We start from the raw sequence: 18,842 nt of genomic DNA on the forward strand, positions 1-18,842 counted from the left end.
ACGTCAAATATATTTTCAGTTATGTATTGAGATGAAGGCAGCCAGCTGCCAAGTACAATTATTCATGAATGACATCTAAGATACAGCATATACACACTCATTTTCGGGATATTGGGGAAAAGGCAGTTGTGGGAATATATACCATGTTAATTCAAATAAAGCAATCGAAGTCAGATTCACATTTTATTGCACATAATAAACACTTTCTATTCCTATTGCTTTGATGTATATGATCCTGTTTCCTTTCTTTCAAGTTATATTTTAAAAGGTATTTCTTTATATTGTTTAAGCAGCATATGACGGATTACGACCAAACGACTGAATCATTGGATTTCTCCAGGTAAGTGAATCTTTACTGTATGGCACATTTATGACATGATTAGCACCATTCATATAAAGGAACTATTTCTTCTATTTACAAGGATTCATTTTTTCTTTAAGATTGTTCAGATCTTTTGAATGCTCAAGGGTTGCTACACTGCTGTGTGGATGGGTCTGCTGCCTCAAAGCTGGCGATGAGAGAGTCCATCTGCCCCTCCAGAGCTGCCATCTCTGCTTCCAGGTCCTCCATCTCCTGTTTCCCCGCAATGTAGTCATCCAGCAGGGCTGAACAGCACACAAAAATTCAGCATCAGAGCATTAGAGTCTGAGAAATCACATTTATTTATTCTTTGAAATATATTTTATAAAGAATATATAATATACTTATGGACAAAAACGGTCTGTGCATGGAATTAACATGATCTCTAACAGACAGAAGTATAGAAATACACATCGTTTTCTAGAACAAAAACAGACATGTTATAAGAGGTGGTACCTACTGTTAAATTGTCATTATGTTTATTTGCTTTTCTTCTGTATCTGCTCATGTCAACCAGTAAAACAGACCTTCATGGCAACACATCATCTCCACAACCATGTAGAGGCATTCGGTTACATTACCCAAAACACTTGGTTATATCAAGTAACATCATAAAATTTGGATTATTATCAGACCCATTGTTACCCTAGATTACTGATTTTCTGTTTTTTACGACACATACCCAAGAACGAGTAATTTTGTAGTACCTTGTAATTCTGCCACCTGTTGAAGTGAGGCCATTTCCTCAGCAACAGCAGATGCATTATCCTGCAGTTCCAGTGCCTCCTGCTGGAGGGCCTCACTGTCAGACACCAGGGAGGCTGTTTGAGTCTGTGCTTCAGTCAACTGCTGTTTGGTCGCATTCATCATCTGGAAACAAGCACATTTTGGTTAATGCATAATGGTCCTATATATGTGGTTACTGCTTTCATGTTAAAATGGCTTGTTATTGTCATTTCCAAGGTAACCCCACTCCTAATTTCATTTCTTCTCTATCAGTATGACTTTTAATGTTATTTCATAGTCTTACCAATAATTCTTCAATAAATGGAAAAGGTTGGCTGATGCAAAATGAGTCAAAGACAGACTCCTTATAGTTGTGTTGCACCTCAGATGGATTCACACTCACGGATGAACATAAAAAAACAATCCCTAAATTGTTTTTGCTTTAATTTGTTTCTGCAAAATATTCAGCAGGTGCCATGGTGGGCATCAAAATGACATCATAATGTAATCTTTCCTACCTGTGTGTTTGATTCAGAGACTGTGTGAATGCCCTGCGCTGTGTTAGCTAGCTGCAGAACGTCCAGTCTGCCCTGCACAAAACACTGCTGCAGCATGTCCACCTCATTTCTCACTAGGAACACATCAGACAGGATGGTGCTGGCCTGGGCATGGGATGTCTCCGCTGTCCTTGTAACCTGTTTCAGAGGATGGAGGAACAGTTTTTGTTAGGCATAACATTCTAGACGTAAAATATCAAGTAAAAAATACTGGCTAGTTTACTGGAATTTATACATACCTACATGATAATTTGTTCCCAAGATTTAGCCCAAAGATGTTTTGGAATCAACCTGAGCTTTTCTATGAAAAGACGTTAGTTTGTCAACTTTGCTGAAAAGACTGGTACCTAAAATTTCATTGGATGTAACTCTATCTATCAATTGAATGTACTGATCATTTGAGTACTAAAATCCAAAAGGAAATCTAACAGCATAATGTTCTCACTGTTATTTTACCTGTTCTGTGATGTTCTGTATCTTTTGTCTGTCAGTCTCCAGGGTCTGCAGAGTTGTCCTGACATCCTGCCTGGTCTCATTACTGTCCACAAGCGAATTTTCAATCTGCTGTACCAGGGACTGGGCTCTCCTTGCTTCCTCCCTGTCAAGCAATTTCAATCAGTTGAAAAAACAAATTTTTCGTATAAAAGACAAGGTAATGGTATACGTCCTTCCTTCTTTAGCCTGGTGTATAAGGCAGAGATTACAAAACTGTACACACTGCGGCTAATCCAATGGTAGTTGTGTGTGATCAAATTACAAACTTTTTCATTTAGTGCTGTAACATTAAATTTTACCTTTGTATGACTCAATGGCTAGCAGAGATCAAACCCATGATCAACAGTCGTGTATGTAAGGTAAACGCTCTACCTAGTACTAAGCCATTGTTGCAATTGGTTTACTATTTCATTCAATCAAGCCAAAATGAAATGGCTCTGTATACAAGCCTGAATCCCTTTGTAACTTACTCAGCAGTCTGTGTGACATTCCGTAGAGTCTGTGCAGTCTGCAGCCCCTCTTGTGCCCCCTGCAGCGTGGTGTTGACCAGCTCCTCTGCTACTGTGGTGCTGTTGATCTGGCTGGAGATGTTTACCATGTCCTACAGGCAGAAAGCAAGAAGAAAGACACACAAATTTATCACAGATGAACTATGTATTACAATTATTGTGAATTTGCTCTTGTAAATACAGACAAAATACAGACATGTGTGTTTGTTTGTTTGTTTGTTTGTTTATTTCGATCCCCATTAGTGCTTAAAAGCACTATTCTTCCTGGGGTCAATAAAATAAAACATAGATAACAAAACATTGTACATAATGATGATTACAAAATAATAAAGTAAGTTCAAATCAATAGAGTAAGTTCAAATCAATAGGAGAGGTCAGAGGTGTGTTAAGATGAGTTGTATAATATACATGCCTGTAGCTGTCGTATTGACATGTTGAGTGTGCTGTTGGCAATCTCCCCTGCTTCTGTGGTCTTGTTGCTCACTTCCTCTAAAATTTGTCCCAGGCTAGTCAGCTGTGCTAGGGCAGTAGTGATGTTGGACAGTGAAGCACCAGCAAATATCTGAAAGAAGTATATTACAAAATGTTAGCATTGCACTGCCAACAATCACAAACACACATTATAAAATTTAAATTCAGACTATTTATACAAATCAAATTAACTAATATGCATATTTACACTCATTTAATAGCCTAGACTATAGAATCTACAGTAGGTCTATGGTATCTACAAGGATTGACATAGTTTCATTTTAAAGGAGGCAATGATGGTGACAGTGAGACTAAAAAAACATACCTAGATGACTTAAATCCTTCTATCTGTATACTCATTGACAACAACATCGAATTTTGTTTTGTACATACATAAATGCTAATTCCTTTACCTGATATCCCTGTGTGTTATTGAGGATGCCCATTGCTGCCAGTTGAACAGCAGAACTGTTGAGTTGTGTTTCGTTGATCAGCCTCTCCAGGTCTGCAGCACTCCTGACAAGCTCCTCAGCCTGGACCAGAGACTTCTGCACTGTTAGGTTTCCTTCCTGTACATCTTGAAGAAGCTTGGGAAAAAATATCCAAACTAGAATCAATTTTCTTCACATTAAATGCTACTTATCTTATTCAATGCTTCATCTTTCATTAATGAAAAAATTCATAAAAGAAAATCATCAGTGTTCCAATTGCAAAGACTTTAATTTTACTTTTTCACACTATGTCATCATCTCAAAGCTATGTAGTCATCCATTCCCCAGTTATATTGGGATGAATGGCTGCCAGAGAAGCTTCTCAGTCATAAAACATTACAGTTTCCCATCTTAACATCTGTTTAGCTGTAATAGATCCACATTACCACAAAAATCTTCAGAATGTATATTTACCCTGGACACATTAGAAGCTAACACTGTAAACTGTTCCACCAGTCCTGTAGCAGTTTCACTGAGCCTTCCCAGCTCTTCAATATTCTGCTGCACTTCTGTAGAGTAGTTCTTTGCTGTGATGTTGGAACTTTCCTCCAGTAGATTCCTTGAATCTTCCAAAGTTTGGTTGATGTTTGAAATGTTGTTCTCCAGCCCGTACAGTACAGTAAGGCTGGCGTTCAGGTCCTGTTGTATCTGGTTGATGTTGTACCAGGTTCTGTTTGCAGTGGCAGTTCTGTTGGCTACATCAACTTTTACAGTGTCTGAAAGTGAGCGGAAAAAGTGAAAGGTCAACACATGAAGGCTCTGTATATCTTAATTCTGACATTATTGGGAATTTCTTTGGCTTAAATTACTTGATAAGAAATCAAAATAATATAGATTCTTTTGTTAGTAACATAGTTTTGTTTACATTTTAATAAAATATTTTTTATGATTGACATCAAAATATAACATTCAACATTGTCACTCACCAAAAACCTCAGCTGATATCCAAAACAAGCAGCGAGCAGAGAATAGCATTCAATAAAAGAAATAAAGCTGCAAATTATATTAGCGGCTGCAATAGCTGTTAACCTATAGCTTAAAAAGGTTAGTACAAACGATATGGAACCATTAAAAAGTAATAAATGCATGAATAAAGCGTAAAGGTTGCTCCATGATCCAGGATAGCAGCTGCTACTTGGTGCTGAAATGCCATCACTTAGTGTTTTAGGAAGTCCAAATTAAATCTACAGTCCTTCCTTCCACTAGCATGCTGTATTTTGATATATCAACATTATTGTAATGTTTTTCTTGCTTGCTAGCCACTTAAAGTACTTGAAAAATCACCTTCCCAGTATTCTTGAAACTTTTAAGACATATAAATATGGTATCCTTACCTAACAGATAACCAATGCTGTCAGAATTGTGAACCTGTCCATCTATGACAGTGGTGCCATTAAACTTCTCAAGATCACCCAGCTGTATCTCAAGCTCTGCCTGAGTCTCATTAAGACTTGCTAGATGGGACTCCAGCTCTGCAGAAATGTTTCTTATCTAGACATACACATAAGTGATAGAAATACAAATATAAAATGAATAAACATCCAGGTATTGTAAACTAGAGAACATCTACTTACAGATTATGTAGATACATGACTGTAGACTTAGATTCATGTTGTTACTTGATAAGACAACTTGTCGGTGTAGGATGGCTTTAATTAACCACCTTAACCTTCAGCCTACTAAGGTAGCCATTTGTCACCAAATCTCTATTATTTATTGGGATAAGCAGCAGCAAGAAGGTTAAGCTATACTCTATGACATAATAAGCAATCTTTGCTCAATGAAATGCAAGTACACAAATTATCTTGAAGAAGGCCTTCTAATTATCATGACAAAGTCCTGGCAAAGTATAAAACAATGTGCTAAACTACGAAGGGATTTCCCTCACAAAAAGCCACTAGAACCCCACCTGTGCATACAGCCTGTTGAGCTCCCTGATGTTCCTGGCATCCACTATCTCCTCCTGTAGTACTCCTGTAACATTCTGCAGGGTTCTGTTCAGCTGGGCAAGGATCTGTCTCACCTCTGTGACAGACATGTTCCCATACTGGCCCCACAGGCCTTGGATATCCTGCAGATAGAACCCAGAACATACAAGTTGTAAAATGCATGTTTACATTGTTTATTCCAGGAAAATTGGTCTGGATTGAAATAAAACCCTACACTACCATGGTGTAAACTGGCAATGCAATGAGGTCATCTGAATTGTCGATGAGAGGGACTTACTCAAGACTCATGCCTTTCATTTCTTCCTTAGCTATAAGAAGTTTGCCACTGGCTAATAAGAGCTGTAATTATAACAATGCTACTGTACTTCAAACGTGGAGTTGAGCTCTTCTGTGATGTTGAGTATTCTGGTGACAGAGGCAGCGAAGCATGGAGGACAGACTGTACAGTTGGGGAAGTCTCCTGTAAGGTTCAAACAAAATGTTATCATTCTAAAGTTAGATTGCAGACTTATTCTAAACATCAGTCTCCTGTAGTAAGGCTACTTTCAGTTTATGCTCTAGCTTAATTGTGACCATCTCTGCATAGTGTACACGATGGTCAGATTTGGGCCCAAAAGTCCCACTCCGCTACTATGGAGATCGAATCCCCCGAACCCGCGAATCTTGTTCGATATGACGTCATTCGAATAGAGCGGGCGTTCGATCTGGGGTTACCCGCGGTCATTTACAGTAAAGCCGCTACAACCGGCTACTTCAAGCCCTTTTTTACTTGGGAACCACGGAACAGGAAAAATCCACCTTTCCACAAATATGAACCGTTTTCAAAACATTACATCTATGCCGTGATTTTATTGTGGATATGTAACATGTAACGAAGCTACTGCCGTCATCGCGGGTGACCTTGAAGGTCAGAATTCTTGTTGACGCTGTTATAAAATCCAGGTCCCCATATCCAAGTGGCACAGCATGCGTGCAAACATGGTATTTTAACCATTCCCAAAAATCGCTCAAATTACCTCATTGAGGGCTTGTTTGGAAGAGGAACGATTTCCGCAGATTTCTGTCTTAGGGATTTTTTAGATATGGCCGCGATTATGAATTTTCGGTATTTAAAGTTAAAACACTGCGTTTTTAGCTCTTCTTTTGACTGTAAGTCGAGTTTTAGTTAAAAAATAAAAAATCCTAAGACAGAAAGTTTAAATTTACTGTAATATTTCTAAAAATCCAAAAATCTAACCTTATTTTTAATTTTCGGGGCCTCTTAAAATCAGTTGTTTGGTTCTCGTGAACCCTTTTTGAAATCCGAAATTGATCTCATTTGGAAGCAAATGTACACGAAGTGGAGCAAAGGCAGTGCAAGTCAGAATAACATTTGAGGTAAACAAAATCACTTATTACATTTTATTTTGACGAGTATTTACTCTCCAATTACTTTTGTTTATTTTCATATTTTACCCGTTGCCCCCGGGCCAGCCCGGGACTCCCGCGCGGCCACGTTCGAACACGTTCTGTAACCCGATACCTCCCTAGTAATGCGACTTTTAGCCTAGCAACCGACCGCCGTGGTATCAGACAAAATGTACAGACTCACCAAGGTTATTTCTGTTAATCCATCCAGCTGAAGGCATGCATGTGGTGTGTTTGAAGGAATCAAGCATTGAATACAAATGTGTGTCAAATGAGGTGAGGTGTGTTGTGTTGTGTTGTGTTTGAAAAACATGCAATCTCTAGACTAGTAGGTAAAAAAAGCTTTAAGACAAAAATATGTGTTTTGTGATTATTAAATGTGGCAAAATTGTGAAGAAAATAATCAAGATGCGTGTAGAAATGAGTCAAAGGGTTGAAATATTGTCATACCTTCAAATCCGAACTTGCACTGGTCACATTTCTGACCTCTGACCCCACCCCTGCAGTTACATTGACCTGTTCTGGGGTCACAGGTCAAGTTCCCATTCACAGTGCCCAGGATGTTGCAGTTGCATGCTGAAGATAGTAATTAGTAAATAATGTGAATGGTTGAATTGATAATAATGCATTCTTTCTGTATAATTGGTTGGGAAGCTATCACGCATTTTGCAAATACACTGAACAATGCAAGGCTAATTAGATAGCTTCTATTTTGAATCAATTTTTGAAAAAGAATAATAATTCCTCAGTGTATATTTTCTGTGTTAATGTGTTACAATGCTAGATGGTAGAGAGATACTTACTGACACATTCCTGGTTGTGATTGTGGTAGTATCCTGTCTCACATCTGTCACACTGGAACCCTACAGCATGGGCTGTGCAGTTACATTCACCAGTCTGAAAGTCAAAGCAGGAAGTTGTCTCATTTATAGGTCACACCAATTTATTTCCTCTGGCTTTAGAATTACACAGTGGACACCATAAAGCAGAAGGCATGGACAAAAACTTGAATAGGTCTGAATTCACTGCATAAAACCAAGTGGCAAGGCCCGAACCTGGTCACCATGATTACTTTTCAGGGAGGAATATACAAGAGGCTTTGAAACAGAACAGTTGAACAATCTTGTACATGGTAAGCACGGAAGAATAAAGTATGATGATGAAGATAGAACAAGATTTATAATCACCATTAGGTCACACTTCTGACTAACAGCCCCAGGCTGGTGACAGTTACACGGGGAGCAGCCCTCGGTGCTGAAGTTCCAGTGGTTAGGCTCACAGCCATCACACTGCCTGCCGGTAACGTTACGCTGGCAGTCACACTGTCCTGTAGTGTAGTCACACACAAGGCTGGTGCTTCCTGTACTGTTACAGTTACAGTCTGTAATGAAATAGAAAGGAAAGTATTTAATCTGGTTATTCACAAATGTCACACTGCCTGCCGTAAATGTTAGGCTGGCAGCCACACTGTCCTGTACTGTAGTTACAGACAGGGTTGCTGCTACCTGTACTGTTACAGTTACACTCTGTAATGAAATAGGGATGCTGCATCTTTTACAAGTAGCATATATAGGCCCAGGGTGGAACAACGTACTGTAATCACAGATGGTACTCAGTCTCCATATACTGCTACAGCTACACTCTGGAATTAATTTTTTCAAGCAAATGTTTTTTTTCAGGTGATTTTTCTTATCAGGGCTGTTACACCTACATTCATAGGTTAAACAGGAACAAGAACAGTGATTAGGTTCAAAATATATTGGAAATTCAAAAGAGTATTCTATCCTATTTCTTCCCCTTTTCAGTGTGGTTAAAAGAATTAGAAACAAGTCGTTTAGTCTCCAGTGTACCTGTGCAGTTGTTCTCCATGCCAGGCATGACCAGTCCGTACAAGGTGTCATTACACCTGTCACAGTGGTGCCCACCCATCATGTTGATACAGTTCAGACACTGCCCGGTTACATGGTCACACACCGGGGGACTGTCTGTACACTCACAGGGCTGGCAGGCACCATTCAGGTTCTGTAAAGCAAAAAACTGAATGTATTCTTTTACATTTAGGTGCTAAAATTGTTTAACAAAGCAATTTTGGCGTCCAATAAATTCAATAGTCAAGGATTTTGTATCAAGCAGCATTGTCCTATTAAACAATCTTATTTTCACATTCATGAAACTTCTTGCTTAAGCCACAGATACTTCATATACTTTATTAGGCTCAATCACGAGTACTTTGAACTATGCAACTCATAAACAGCACTGTCCAAAGAAACATGGTCAGGTTTTGCAATACATTGCAAATGGTAAGAAATTATACACCAGAAATTAACTTTAATAATATATAGCAACAAAGAGTGCTACATGCTCACTGTTGCATTAAGAGGCTGTCCATAGAACCCCTCAGCACAGTCCTGGCAGTTGTCCCCGACATGGTTGTCTGTACAGTTGTGACAGGTGCCGTTCCCATTGCAGGTCTCAGCAAAGTAGTTGGTGTCAAACCCGATCAACCCTGGACATGCACATGGCTGGCAGGAGTCTGGAACAAAGACACCGTACGGTATGATGATGAAGGTAAGACATTCAAATAATAAGTTATAGCTAGATACAGAAGTACATGAACCACTTAGTCAAGCAACAGGATTGGCTTTGAATTGCATGAAGCTGTTAAACTTACTCAATAGTCACTTAGTGTTCTATAATCATGGTCTTTCCAAATCTGTTAGATTCAATCTTTGAATACAAATGGCACTTTAGAAATGCTGAAAGAAAGACTCTAGCTAAGAATTTGAACACATCTCAGAATATATAGCCTAAAATGTGTTACTTATAGTTTTAGCCTATAATAACTCCAAGGATTTCTCTAAGCTAGGAACTTGGCTGGATCTCAGACAACATTTTCAGTGAACTATATATAGGACTTATTCAAAACTCGAAACCATCTTATAGCTAAATTCTATAGTGTTCTTTCATTGATTTGCATTAATTTTGTATCTACCTGCAGTTCCCAACAAGGCATCACCATAGAAGCCATCCTCACACAGCTCACACTGGTCTCCTGTCGTGTTGTGTGTGCAGCTGCACACCCCCATGTCAACATGGCATGGCCCAGCCTCGTGACCGTTACACTCGCAAGGCACACACGGGGTCAGGGGGTCACCTATGAGATCGGGGACCTCTCGTGTATAGCCTGGGGCACACTGCTCACAGAACTGACCCTGGTACAATTAAGACAAAAAGATCAAGACATTATATTTTTCAACAGGTCCCACATTACACATGTCATCTCAACACACATATTCTATTTCCTTATTGGTACTTAGGAACTTTAAGGTCTACCTGCTATGTATTGGTTTATGATCTTTGGTATGTTAAACATACACTGATGTTGAGTAAAGCCTCTCTCAGATTAAAACCAGTTTCTTAATCAAGCTAGCATACATTGACCATACTGATCATTTTACCTGTTGCTATAATGCTGAATAAGGTAATAATTAATTATAATTCCATTACCTGATATCCCTCAGGACAGGAGCATTCCTCTATAGTGTTGAGAGGAGGCCCAGTGGAAGGGTCAGTAGTACCATAGTCCATCCGCACAAAGTACATGTCTACTGCTTCACCTGGTACCTACAAATCATTGCATGCATTGGAGATATACATGTAAGTATCATCAGGTTCAGGTTTCAGATTACTCAAAGTAGCCAATCCTGTACTAACATCTCTACAATGTATCTACATGATAAATATTGGCTGCTGAGTTATAAAGAACAGTGACTGTTACAGTATTGTAATAACAGACAAAACTTTGAGTAACACCAAAAATAATGCATTGCCAAATAGAAACTTAGAAAACAAAAGTGGATTACAAATTGAAGCACAATCTGGCAAATGATAGATAGAAATTTGGCAATCCAAACTGTAAAGAGACTATATTTTTCAACAAGATATTATTTTATCCTACTCACCGTGGTGTACTTGGCCCTGATGAGGATCTGTGTGATGTTGGAGAGAACTGTGACGATGTCTGCTTTACTCGCCCGATGTCCCTGACTGATGTTACCCATAAACCACTCCTCATCCTCGTGAAATTTGAACTGCAGGGATAATCAAATATGTTACCTGCCATACAACATCATCAATATAGCTGTGTTTGCTTTTTAATGGAGGGAAAAGTTACTATGAAGGGTTTATTAACTTTTAAAAATAACATAAGTAGCCAAACAAATAGCTCAGACAAATAGAGTTGACATGAGAGAAAATTGACATGTCATGATAAAGACAGATACCAAATTGACATTAATACCAAAAAAATACTCGAGTGTCAAAATATCATCATTGAACAATAGAAATAGATATGCAATCTCTCCCATATGATTGTACAGGTTGGGTGGGGTGTTAGCTACTTGCACATTTGCCCATAGATATAATATCATGATCATTGTAGTACACAGAAATTTGATGTGAGAAGTAGCCAGACTAACATTACCTCATATGGTGTCCTGTTGAGTCTAGGATTGTGTGGCAGACTTCTGACCAGTGGTTCTGACCTGTACCAGCCCCTGATGATCACATCAGCCCGGGGTGTGTCGGTCTGATTCTCTACAGACGACTGACTTAATGTGAACTGAAAACTCTGCAGATATGCAGACCTCTTATCCCCCAGGAACTCCTCAGGAGCACTGAAGTACAGATCAGTGTGGTTTGTGTCTTGCAGATGGAGGACAATTCTGGGTTAAGAGATGGGATAATGTTAGAAGAGTATAATGCATGACCAAGCGTTAGAGCTTCAAGATAGTGCAATAATTATTGAATTTTGTGTATGTCACAAAATTTTCAAAATCATGTTTTATCAGATATGTAATAGCCTCATAGGTAATGGAAATACTGGATGCATATCAACTTATGGATAATATCAAGTTTATGATGGTAATTTGAGCAGAATGATGCAGTTTTTCTTGAATTAATCTGTTTAAGTCTCTTTACTTAAACTGTATTTATTCTTCAAATTTGTAAAAATTCAAATTCAATACCTCATTATTGTCATTTCAACAGGAACTGCTTTTACAAGCTATTTTTGTCATGCTGTGACAAAAACAAGCTAAAAAGACTTGTGGAGTGCCCTCTAAAACTTGTTACGAATACCTATACTATGCCATGCTGGGAGCATTTTGCACATGCCTAGGCAAATGTTTTATCACTCCACTAAAAGTCACATTAACAAAGCTCTACATGTAAAGTCTGACTTCTAAAATGATTTAAAAATCTAACTGAGCAGGCTACCATATCAAATGATATCTAGTAATCAAGCAAAAGAACTAGTAATCAAAATAAGTAATGCCATGCAAGGAAGCCCCTGCCATGTAAGCCTTGGTGAAGCAGGGTGTTGAGCACACCCCCCTCTCATCACCCCCCTCCACAAGGGCCTAACATTGACAGGTGCACAGGGGGTGGGTCACATACTGGGGCTGAAACAACCTCTCCAGAATTCTGTAATCCTCCTCAATGTCTACACTGTTCCCCTCCCCGTCCATGGCCTGCCAACGACTCTCATTGATGCCACTGCTGTCCAGGAGCGACCAGGAGTTGACAATGCTGCCATGATGCCATCCCAGGCTGCTGGAACAGTTAGAGGAGTGGTTGGAGCAGAAACAGGACAGGCAGCCATCGCTGGACCAGTTCCCCAAGCCGTAGTAACCTGTGGAAAATGAACATTAGAAATATTTGTCAATGTTACAAAATGTCTGACCAGGTGGCTAAGCTATCCCGGGCTGCTAGAGCAGTTAGAGAGTGGCCGGAGCAGAAACAGCACAGGCAGCCATCACTGGACCAGTTTCCCAAGCCATAGTACCCTGTATGGGAAACAAACAGTAGAAAAGTTGTCAGTTTTACAAGATATATGGCATTGATTGGCCAAGAGTGACCAGGAGTTGACGATGCTTCCATGATGCCATCCCAGGCTGCTGGAACAGTTAGAGGAGTGGTTGGAGCAGAAACAGGACAGGCAGCCATCGCTGGACCAGTTCCCCAGGCCGTAATACCCTGTGAGAAACAACAAACAGTGAAAATATTTGTCAATATTACAAAATATCTGGCATGGATTGGCCAAGAGTGACCAGGAGTTGACAATACTGCCGTGATGCCATCCCAGGCTGCTGGAACAGTTAGAGGATTGGCCAGAACAGAAACAGGACAGACAGCCCTCGCTGGACCAGTTCCCCAGTCCATAGTAACCTGTGGGAAACAATAAAACATAAGAAACATTTCTGAATACTTCAAAATATCTGGCATCAAATGGCAAAGTGGCTATGCCATCCTGGGCTGCTGGAACAGTTAGAAGAGTGGCCAGAACAGAAACAGGACAGGCAGCCCTCGCTGGACCAGTTCCCCAGTCCATAGTATCCTGTAGGACACAATTAAAAGTAGAAACATTTCTGAATATTACAAAATATCATGTGTCAACTGGCAAAAGTGGCTAAGCTATCCTGGGCTGCTAGAGCAGTTAGAGAGTGGCTGGAGCAGAACAGGACAAGCAGCCTTCGCTGGACCAGTTCCCCAAGCCATAGTACCCTATAGGAAACAACAGTGGAAATATCCCTCAGTATTATCTGGCATGGATTGGCCAGGAGTGACCAGGAGTTGACAATGCTGCCCTGGTGCTGCTGGAACAGTTAGAGGAGTGGTTGGAGCAGAAACAGGACAGACAGCCCTCGCTGGACCAGTTACCCAGGCCTAATACCCTGTGAGAAACAACAAACAGTGAAAATATTTGTCAATATTACAAAATATATGGCATTGATTGGCCAAGAGTGACCAGGAGTTGACAATACTGCCGTGATGCCATCCCAGGCTGCTGGAACAGTTAGAGGAGTGGCCAGAGCAGAAACAGGACAGGCAGCCTTCAGCAGACCAGTTCCCCAAGCCATAGTATCCTGTAGGACACAATTAAAAGTAGCAACATTTCTGAATATTACAAACTATCTGGCATCAAATGGCAAAGTGACTAAGCTACCCCGGGCTGCTGGAACAGTTAGAGAGTGGCTGGAGCAGAAACAGGACAGGCAGCCATCACTGCACCAGTTCCCCAGGCCGTAGTACCCTGTGGCAAACAACAGTGAAAATCTAGACCATCACAGAGAGCACCTGAGGTCCAGGCACAAAGGAGGCGAGTAGACCAGCTCACTACAGGCCTTAATTGTAGGTGGTATCAACTTGAAGGTATCAAATATGAAAAATGACCTGGTTTGCAGGTGTCACACTTGTCCCCCTGTGTGGCATTCCGACAGTGGCATGTTCCGTTACCATGGCAACCCTCAAAGCTTCCGTATTGGCTACACCCACAGGGCGTACATCCCTCCTCAGTAAGCCCATAGTAGCTGTAACAATAAAGACACACAGTCAGGCAATATGTTATGAGAGATTTCGGTATCAGGATGCTACATTATACATTTAATTTGATAAAGAGCTGTACATTAAACTAGTTCTATAAGTTCTGTAGTCTTTAGCAAAGTTCCACCATTTTCAAACAGCTAATGTTTTAAAGGACATTTGCATTAAAATTGGCACCATCAGCTTGGATATGGCATAATATTAAATGCTATAAGAACAAATATATTGAGTACATTATGTAATAGCCTAAGACTTTACATGAAATAATATTTGGTTTGATGATTGTTTGATGCACAAACACAAATTAACACAAGAAAATCATGTGAATGTCTAATTAACATTAGATACATCATTGCACTCCAATGCTATACATCGGTTAATATAATACTCACTCTTCCATACACTCTGTACATGACATCCCACCAACCCCAGGTTTACAGGGGCACTGTCCCTCATCAGTACAGGAGTTGTTATAGGAGTAGGTCAGGTTACATGTGCAGGGCTGACACCCCTGTCCTGTCTGCAGTCCATAGTGATCCTCTACACACGAGTCACATTTAGGGGGCTGGACGTTGGCATGGCAATGACACGCCCCTGTCAGGGGGTCACATGACTGGTCCACAGAGCCTAATTGGTCACAGTCACATGCTGGACAGGAGAAAAGAAAGAGCTTAGTACAATGTAGTTGCCACAAATACAAATGGAATCTATTGTAACTATGATTTTCACAATTCTTTTAGATTATGCTGAACAGGCATGATATTTCATCCCTGTCCTTGGTGCTGAATGACATAGCCACAGCACTGTCAACAGTTTTGTTACTGGCTAAAATATTGATTTTCAAACAGTTACCACAAGAAAGCATACCTGTCCTTGGTGCTGAATGACATAACAACAACACTGGTAACACAACACAACAAAGGGCCATAAAAATCTGCAAGTGTTGTGAAGTGAATAAATAAAACAATTTTGAAAACTATTTCCAAACAGATGATAGTCTTTCTCCCTTTAATAAAAGTACCTTACGTACAATCTTGATGTCTTTCTTACTTCAGGTCTTGAATAAAATTTCATCTTCATACAGTTAACATACCTGTGCACCCCTCTCCTGAGCTGATGCCATATGTGAAGGCTGCACACAAGTCACAGTCCCTCCCCACCACCCCAGGCAGACAGGCACACTGTCCACCACGGGGGGAGCAGGTCGTACCATTCACTCCAGTGGAGTTGCAGCTGCATTCTGTCAGGAAAATATACAGACATAGTGTCTAAAGATGTTACAGTAACTGTAGCAAATTCTAAATCCAGACAAGTTTTTACCTTTTGTCACTTTTACACATTGACCAAAAAATGAACCTATCAATTTACCAACCATTTATCCAACCAACCAACCAACCAACCATTTATCCAACCAACCAACCAACCAACCAACCAACCAACCAACCAACCAACCAACCAACCAACCAACCAACCAACCAACCAACCAACCAACCAACCAACCTAATCCAGGTAATTGGGTTTATGTATATGGAAAAGAAGAAGAAGAGGAGGAAGAAAAAGAAACATAGAAAATGCAAAGCAAAAGTAAACATACAAGTATTTTGAATCTTTATTTGTATATTCATGCCCATGGGGCTAAATGCATGCATCGGACTCTGATGTTACATGTACATCATACTGAGTAACATGATACATAGGACAGATTCAAGGATAATGTAAAAGTCTTAGGAACTACTGGAGAATACATAATGAATCTATGCAAACCTTGAATTCCATATACTTCTGCCGTGACTGCGTCCCCCCACAGCTGACAGTCTGCAGAAGTCTGCTGCCTGACTGCAGCAGCTGCAGCCCAGCAGGAGCTCAGGGTCTGTCTGTCTGCAGGACTGGCTGTCTGGTACACTGTGGTCTCACTCAGTACTGGCAGCAGCACCAACTATAGGGTACAACAAAACATGGTTACAACAGTCCAGAGTGTTAACTTAAAGATAGATAAAAAGCATCAAAGACATCTATACTTGTCTGGCATTTCATACCTGTCCTTGGTGCTGAATGTTATATTCACAACACTGTAACACTTTTGTTCATTTCTAAAACATTGATTTTGCAATGGTTACCTCTCAATACACAAAAAAAGGAATAAAAACACCAATGAAACAACAGCATTTTTGCCACATTGTGGGGTAACAAGAATTGACAACTAAAGGGATATGAAGAATTTTTTGTTTTAAAGCAAATATCAAGCAGGTTCAAAGGATGAGAAGAAATCATGACACTAACGGAAATTGGAATTACAGTATCAAAAATGTTAGTGGTTACATCCAGGCTTTTAATGATTCAGTTTCCTTTACTGCCAGCAAGGAAAAGGTCAAACCTGACATCATATCATAGGATAAATGTCAGCCATTATTAAATGTTTTATAACTTACAGAGTCCAGTAAGATCCCATCTGTCCCATTGCTGTTGTTTGTGTAGACAGAGATGGTGTACTCTACACCTGCATCAAGGTGTACATTTGTTGCAATCACAGATCCTGAAAGGGCATTACAGATTTGTTCAGACTTCTTTATGGAATTGCTGCAAAAATATGACATTACAGCAATATGAATCAATACACAATCTCAGATCCTGAAAGGGCATTACAGCATTGTTTATACCACAGGGAAATGCAACGAATGCGGAAGTAACTATGCCGCCGCAGAGCAAAAAAAAAAAGTTGTGGGTCTATGACTTGATTAAGACATGAAATTATTGAAAAATATTGTGGAAAAATGCCAGCAGGACAAGGGTTAAGTTAGTGAACACAGCCCTTCAACATTCATAGTATTAGTCTATGAGTTGTAGTAAAGTTTAGGGAATTCGTCTCACCGCCCTCCCCAAGGGCAGGCAGCCTGGTGTTGTTGTCATGGCAACCCTCCTGACGATGTAAACTCACACAGACGGAATCTCCTGAAAACTCACTCTGAAATAACATGAAAGACAACAATAAAGTTCAACTGACAAGAACATTCAAGAGTAATACATGAATTTATCATGTCCATTAATGTATCCTTCATACTGAGACAGAGGTTACAGGAGACAAAAGAAATTAGACACCAGCCGCTTTTCATCATCTGCCAACATAAATACATGTCATTGTCTGAGTACATTTGAACTTGAAGTATGAAGTGCAGTACTGACATTGTTTGAACATTGCAATCCATATCTAAGTTACTTACATTGTACCTCAGGACCACAGCGTATGTGTGATTGGCTGGCACTGTGAGGCTGAAGTAGATGTTAGTCTGAGCTGGGACGTGCAGGTAGCCACTGCCTGTCACTCTGTCGGAGTTCAACTCAACTACTGAAGAACTCTGCATGTGTTGAAGGAAAAAATAATAATATCTTATAGTTAGATAGCCTCCTTTTCAGGTGTTCCCAGATCGGCCGGTTTTTTTTTAAGGGGGGGGGGATTTTCTGATCAAACGTACATCGCACGCAATAGAAGCTCCAGCCAGCAACCCTACATTTATCTCCGTGGCCGGAGCTTCTATTGCGTGTGATCTACATTTTAACGGAACACCCCCCCCCGCCAAAAAAAAAGGCCGATCCGGGAACGCCTGAAAAGGAGACTAAAAGTTAGACATGATTTAAATCCTATTCAATTCTGTCGTATAATTGTTTTTCAGTAAGGCCCAGACGTCAATGAGTATATAAAACTTGTGGCAGATTATGACATAAGTTTACACCTGGTTCCAGTAACAATTAAGGGTCTAGTAAGCATATAAGAAAAAAAATTTACATAAGCTATTGTAAGTAGCAGAAATAGAACACCCCCGGGTTGGAATGGTATGAGCCAACCCGGGGTCAGAGGTGAACTGGAGCACATGGTAGACCTGTATATTGTTCTACAGCAGAATAGATTCATCTCCACACTACTCATCGCCTGGCCTCCTTGTCTGCTAAGTATACGGAACTTACACTGGTGGCAGCGGTGTTCGGACTCTTCGCCGTCCCTAACCACCGGACTTATTCGTCAACAACCGGCGGATCGCTGCGTTCGCCGCCTCGGCGGTACTCGCCCCCCTCCCCCCTCTGGCCCATGTGCGTCTACCTTCAACTTCCCGGACCGCTACGCTCTCGTTCCTGTCAAGGTAAGCTGTCGGCTCGCACTGAACTGTTGAGAATTTGGAACTGCCCGTCACTATATGGCTACCGCTAGTGATTCTGTCGTCGTTATCGATGAGGACATTTCATTCAACTACAACCTGTGGCTCGCACACCCTCGAACGTAATGGCGTCGCCCACACAGACGGGTCTCCCCCCGAGGTTTCCAAGTCCAGCTTCATTCCCTCCAGCTGTACCGTCGCAACCACCACCTCCTGGTACGTCTGTTACGCCTACCATATACACATCTCAGACCACAGCCCACCCTTCACTCCAGCCTGGGGCTAACACTCACCCTCCCAGGCCGGTATCGCACATCGACCGGCAACCACCACCTCCTGGTACCA

The 18,842-nt window shown here is 40.6% G+C and overlaps 1 protein-coding gene across 1 annotated transcript in view; it reads right to left on the bottom strand.

Annotated features, from left to right (window-relative positions):
- Nucleotides 1–457: 457 nt before the first annotated feature.
- The window catches only part of LOC109484324 (laminin subunit beta-1-like), a 26,889-nt gene continuing 8,504 nt past the window's right edge, over nt 458–18,842 (bottom strand). Inside the window, exons 5-31 of the mRNA XM_019787579.1 lie at nt 17,568–17,702; nt 17,218–17,311; nt 16,779–16,882; nt 16,114–16,285; nt 15,443–15,589; nt 14,788–14,997; nt 12,424–12,658; nt 11,450–11,690; nt 10,929–11,057; nt 10,474–10,590; nt 9,959–10,178; nt 9,333–9,499; nt 8,817–8,988; nt 8,154–8,347; nt 7,770–7,863; nt 7,417–7,542; nt 5,925–6,019; nt 5,520–5,681; nt 4,945–5,101; nt 4,025–4,326; nt 3,533–3,706; nt 3,061–3,210; nt 2,610–2,740; nt 2,101–2,242; nt 1,606–1,782; nt 1,069–1,231; nt 458–606 (exon numbers count right to left, since the gene is read on the bottom strand). Coding sequence (XP_019643138.1) covers nt 464–606; nt 1,069–1,231; nt 1,606–1,782; nt 2,101–2,242; nt 2,610–2,740; nt 3,061–3,210; nt 3,533–3,706; nt 4,025–4,326; nt 4,945–5,101; nt 5,520–5,681; nt 5,925–6,019; nt 7,417–7,542; nt 7,770–7,863; nt 8,154–8,347; nt 8,817–8,988; nt 9,333–9,499; nt 9,959–10,178; nt 10,474–10,590; nt 10,929–11,057; nt 11,450–11,690; nt 12,424–12,658; nt 14,788–14,997; nt 15,443–15,589; nt 16,114–16,285; nt 16,779–16,882; nt 17,218–17,311; nt 17,568–17,702 — 4,353 coding nt within the window. The 3' untranslated portion in view covers nt 458–463. The remainder of the gene's footprint in view (nt 607–1,068; nt 1,232–1,605; nt 1,783–2,100; nt 2,243–2,609; nt 2,741–3,060; nt 3,211–3,532; nt 3,707–4,024; nt 4,327–4,944; nt 5,102–5,519; nt 5,682–5,924; nt 6,020–7,416; nt 7,543–7,769; nt 7,864–8,153; nt 8,348–8,816; nt 8,989–9,332; nt 9,500–9,958; nt 10,179–10,473; nt 10,591–10,928; nt 11,058–11,449; nt 11,691–12,423; nt 12,659–14,787; nt 14,998–15,442; nt 15,590–16,113; nt 16,286–16,778; nt 16,883–17,217; nt 17,312–17,567; nt 17,703–18,842) is intronic.

Source organism: Branchiostoma belcheri, unplaced genomic scaffold (assembly GCF_001625305.1).
Source record: "Branchiostoma belcheri isolate BF01 breed outbred unplaced genomic scaffold, Haploidv18h27 scaffold7, whole genome shotgun sequence".
Taxonomy (NCBI): domain Eukaryota; kingdom Metazoa; phylum Chordata; class Leptocardii; order Amphioxiformes; family Branchiostomatidae; genus Branchiostoma; species Branchiostoma belcheri.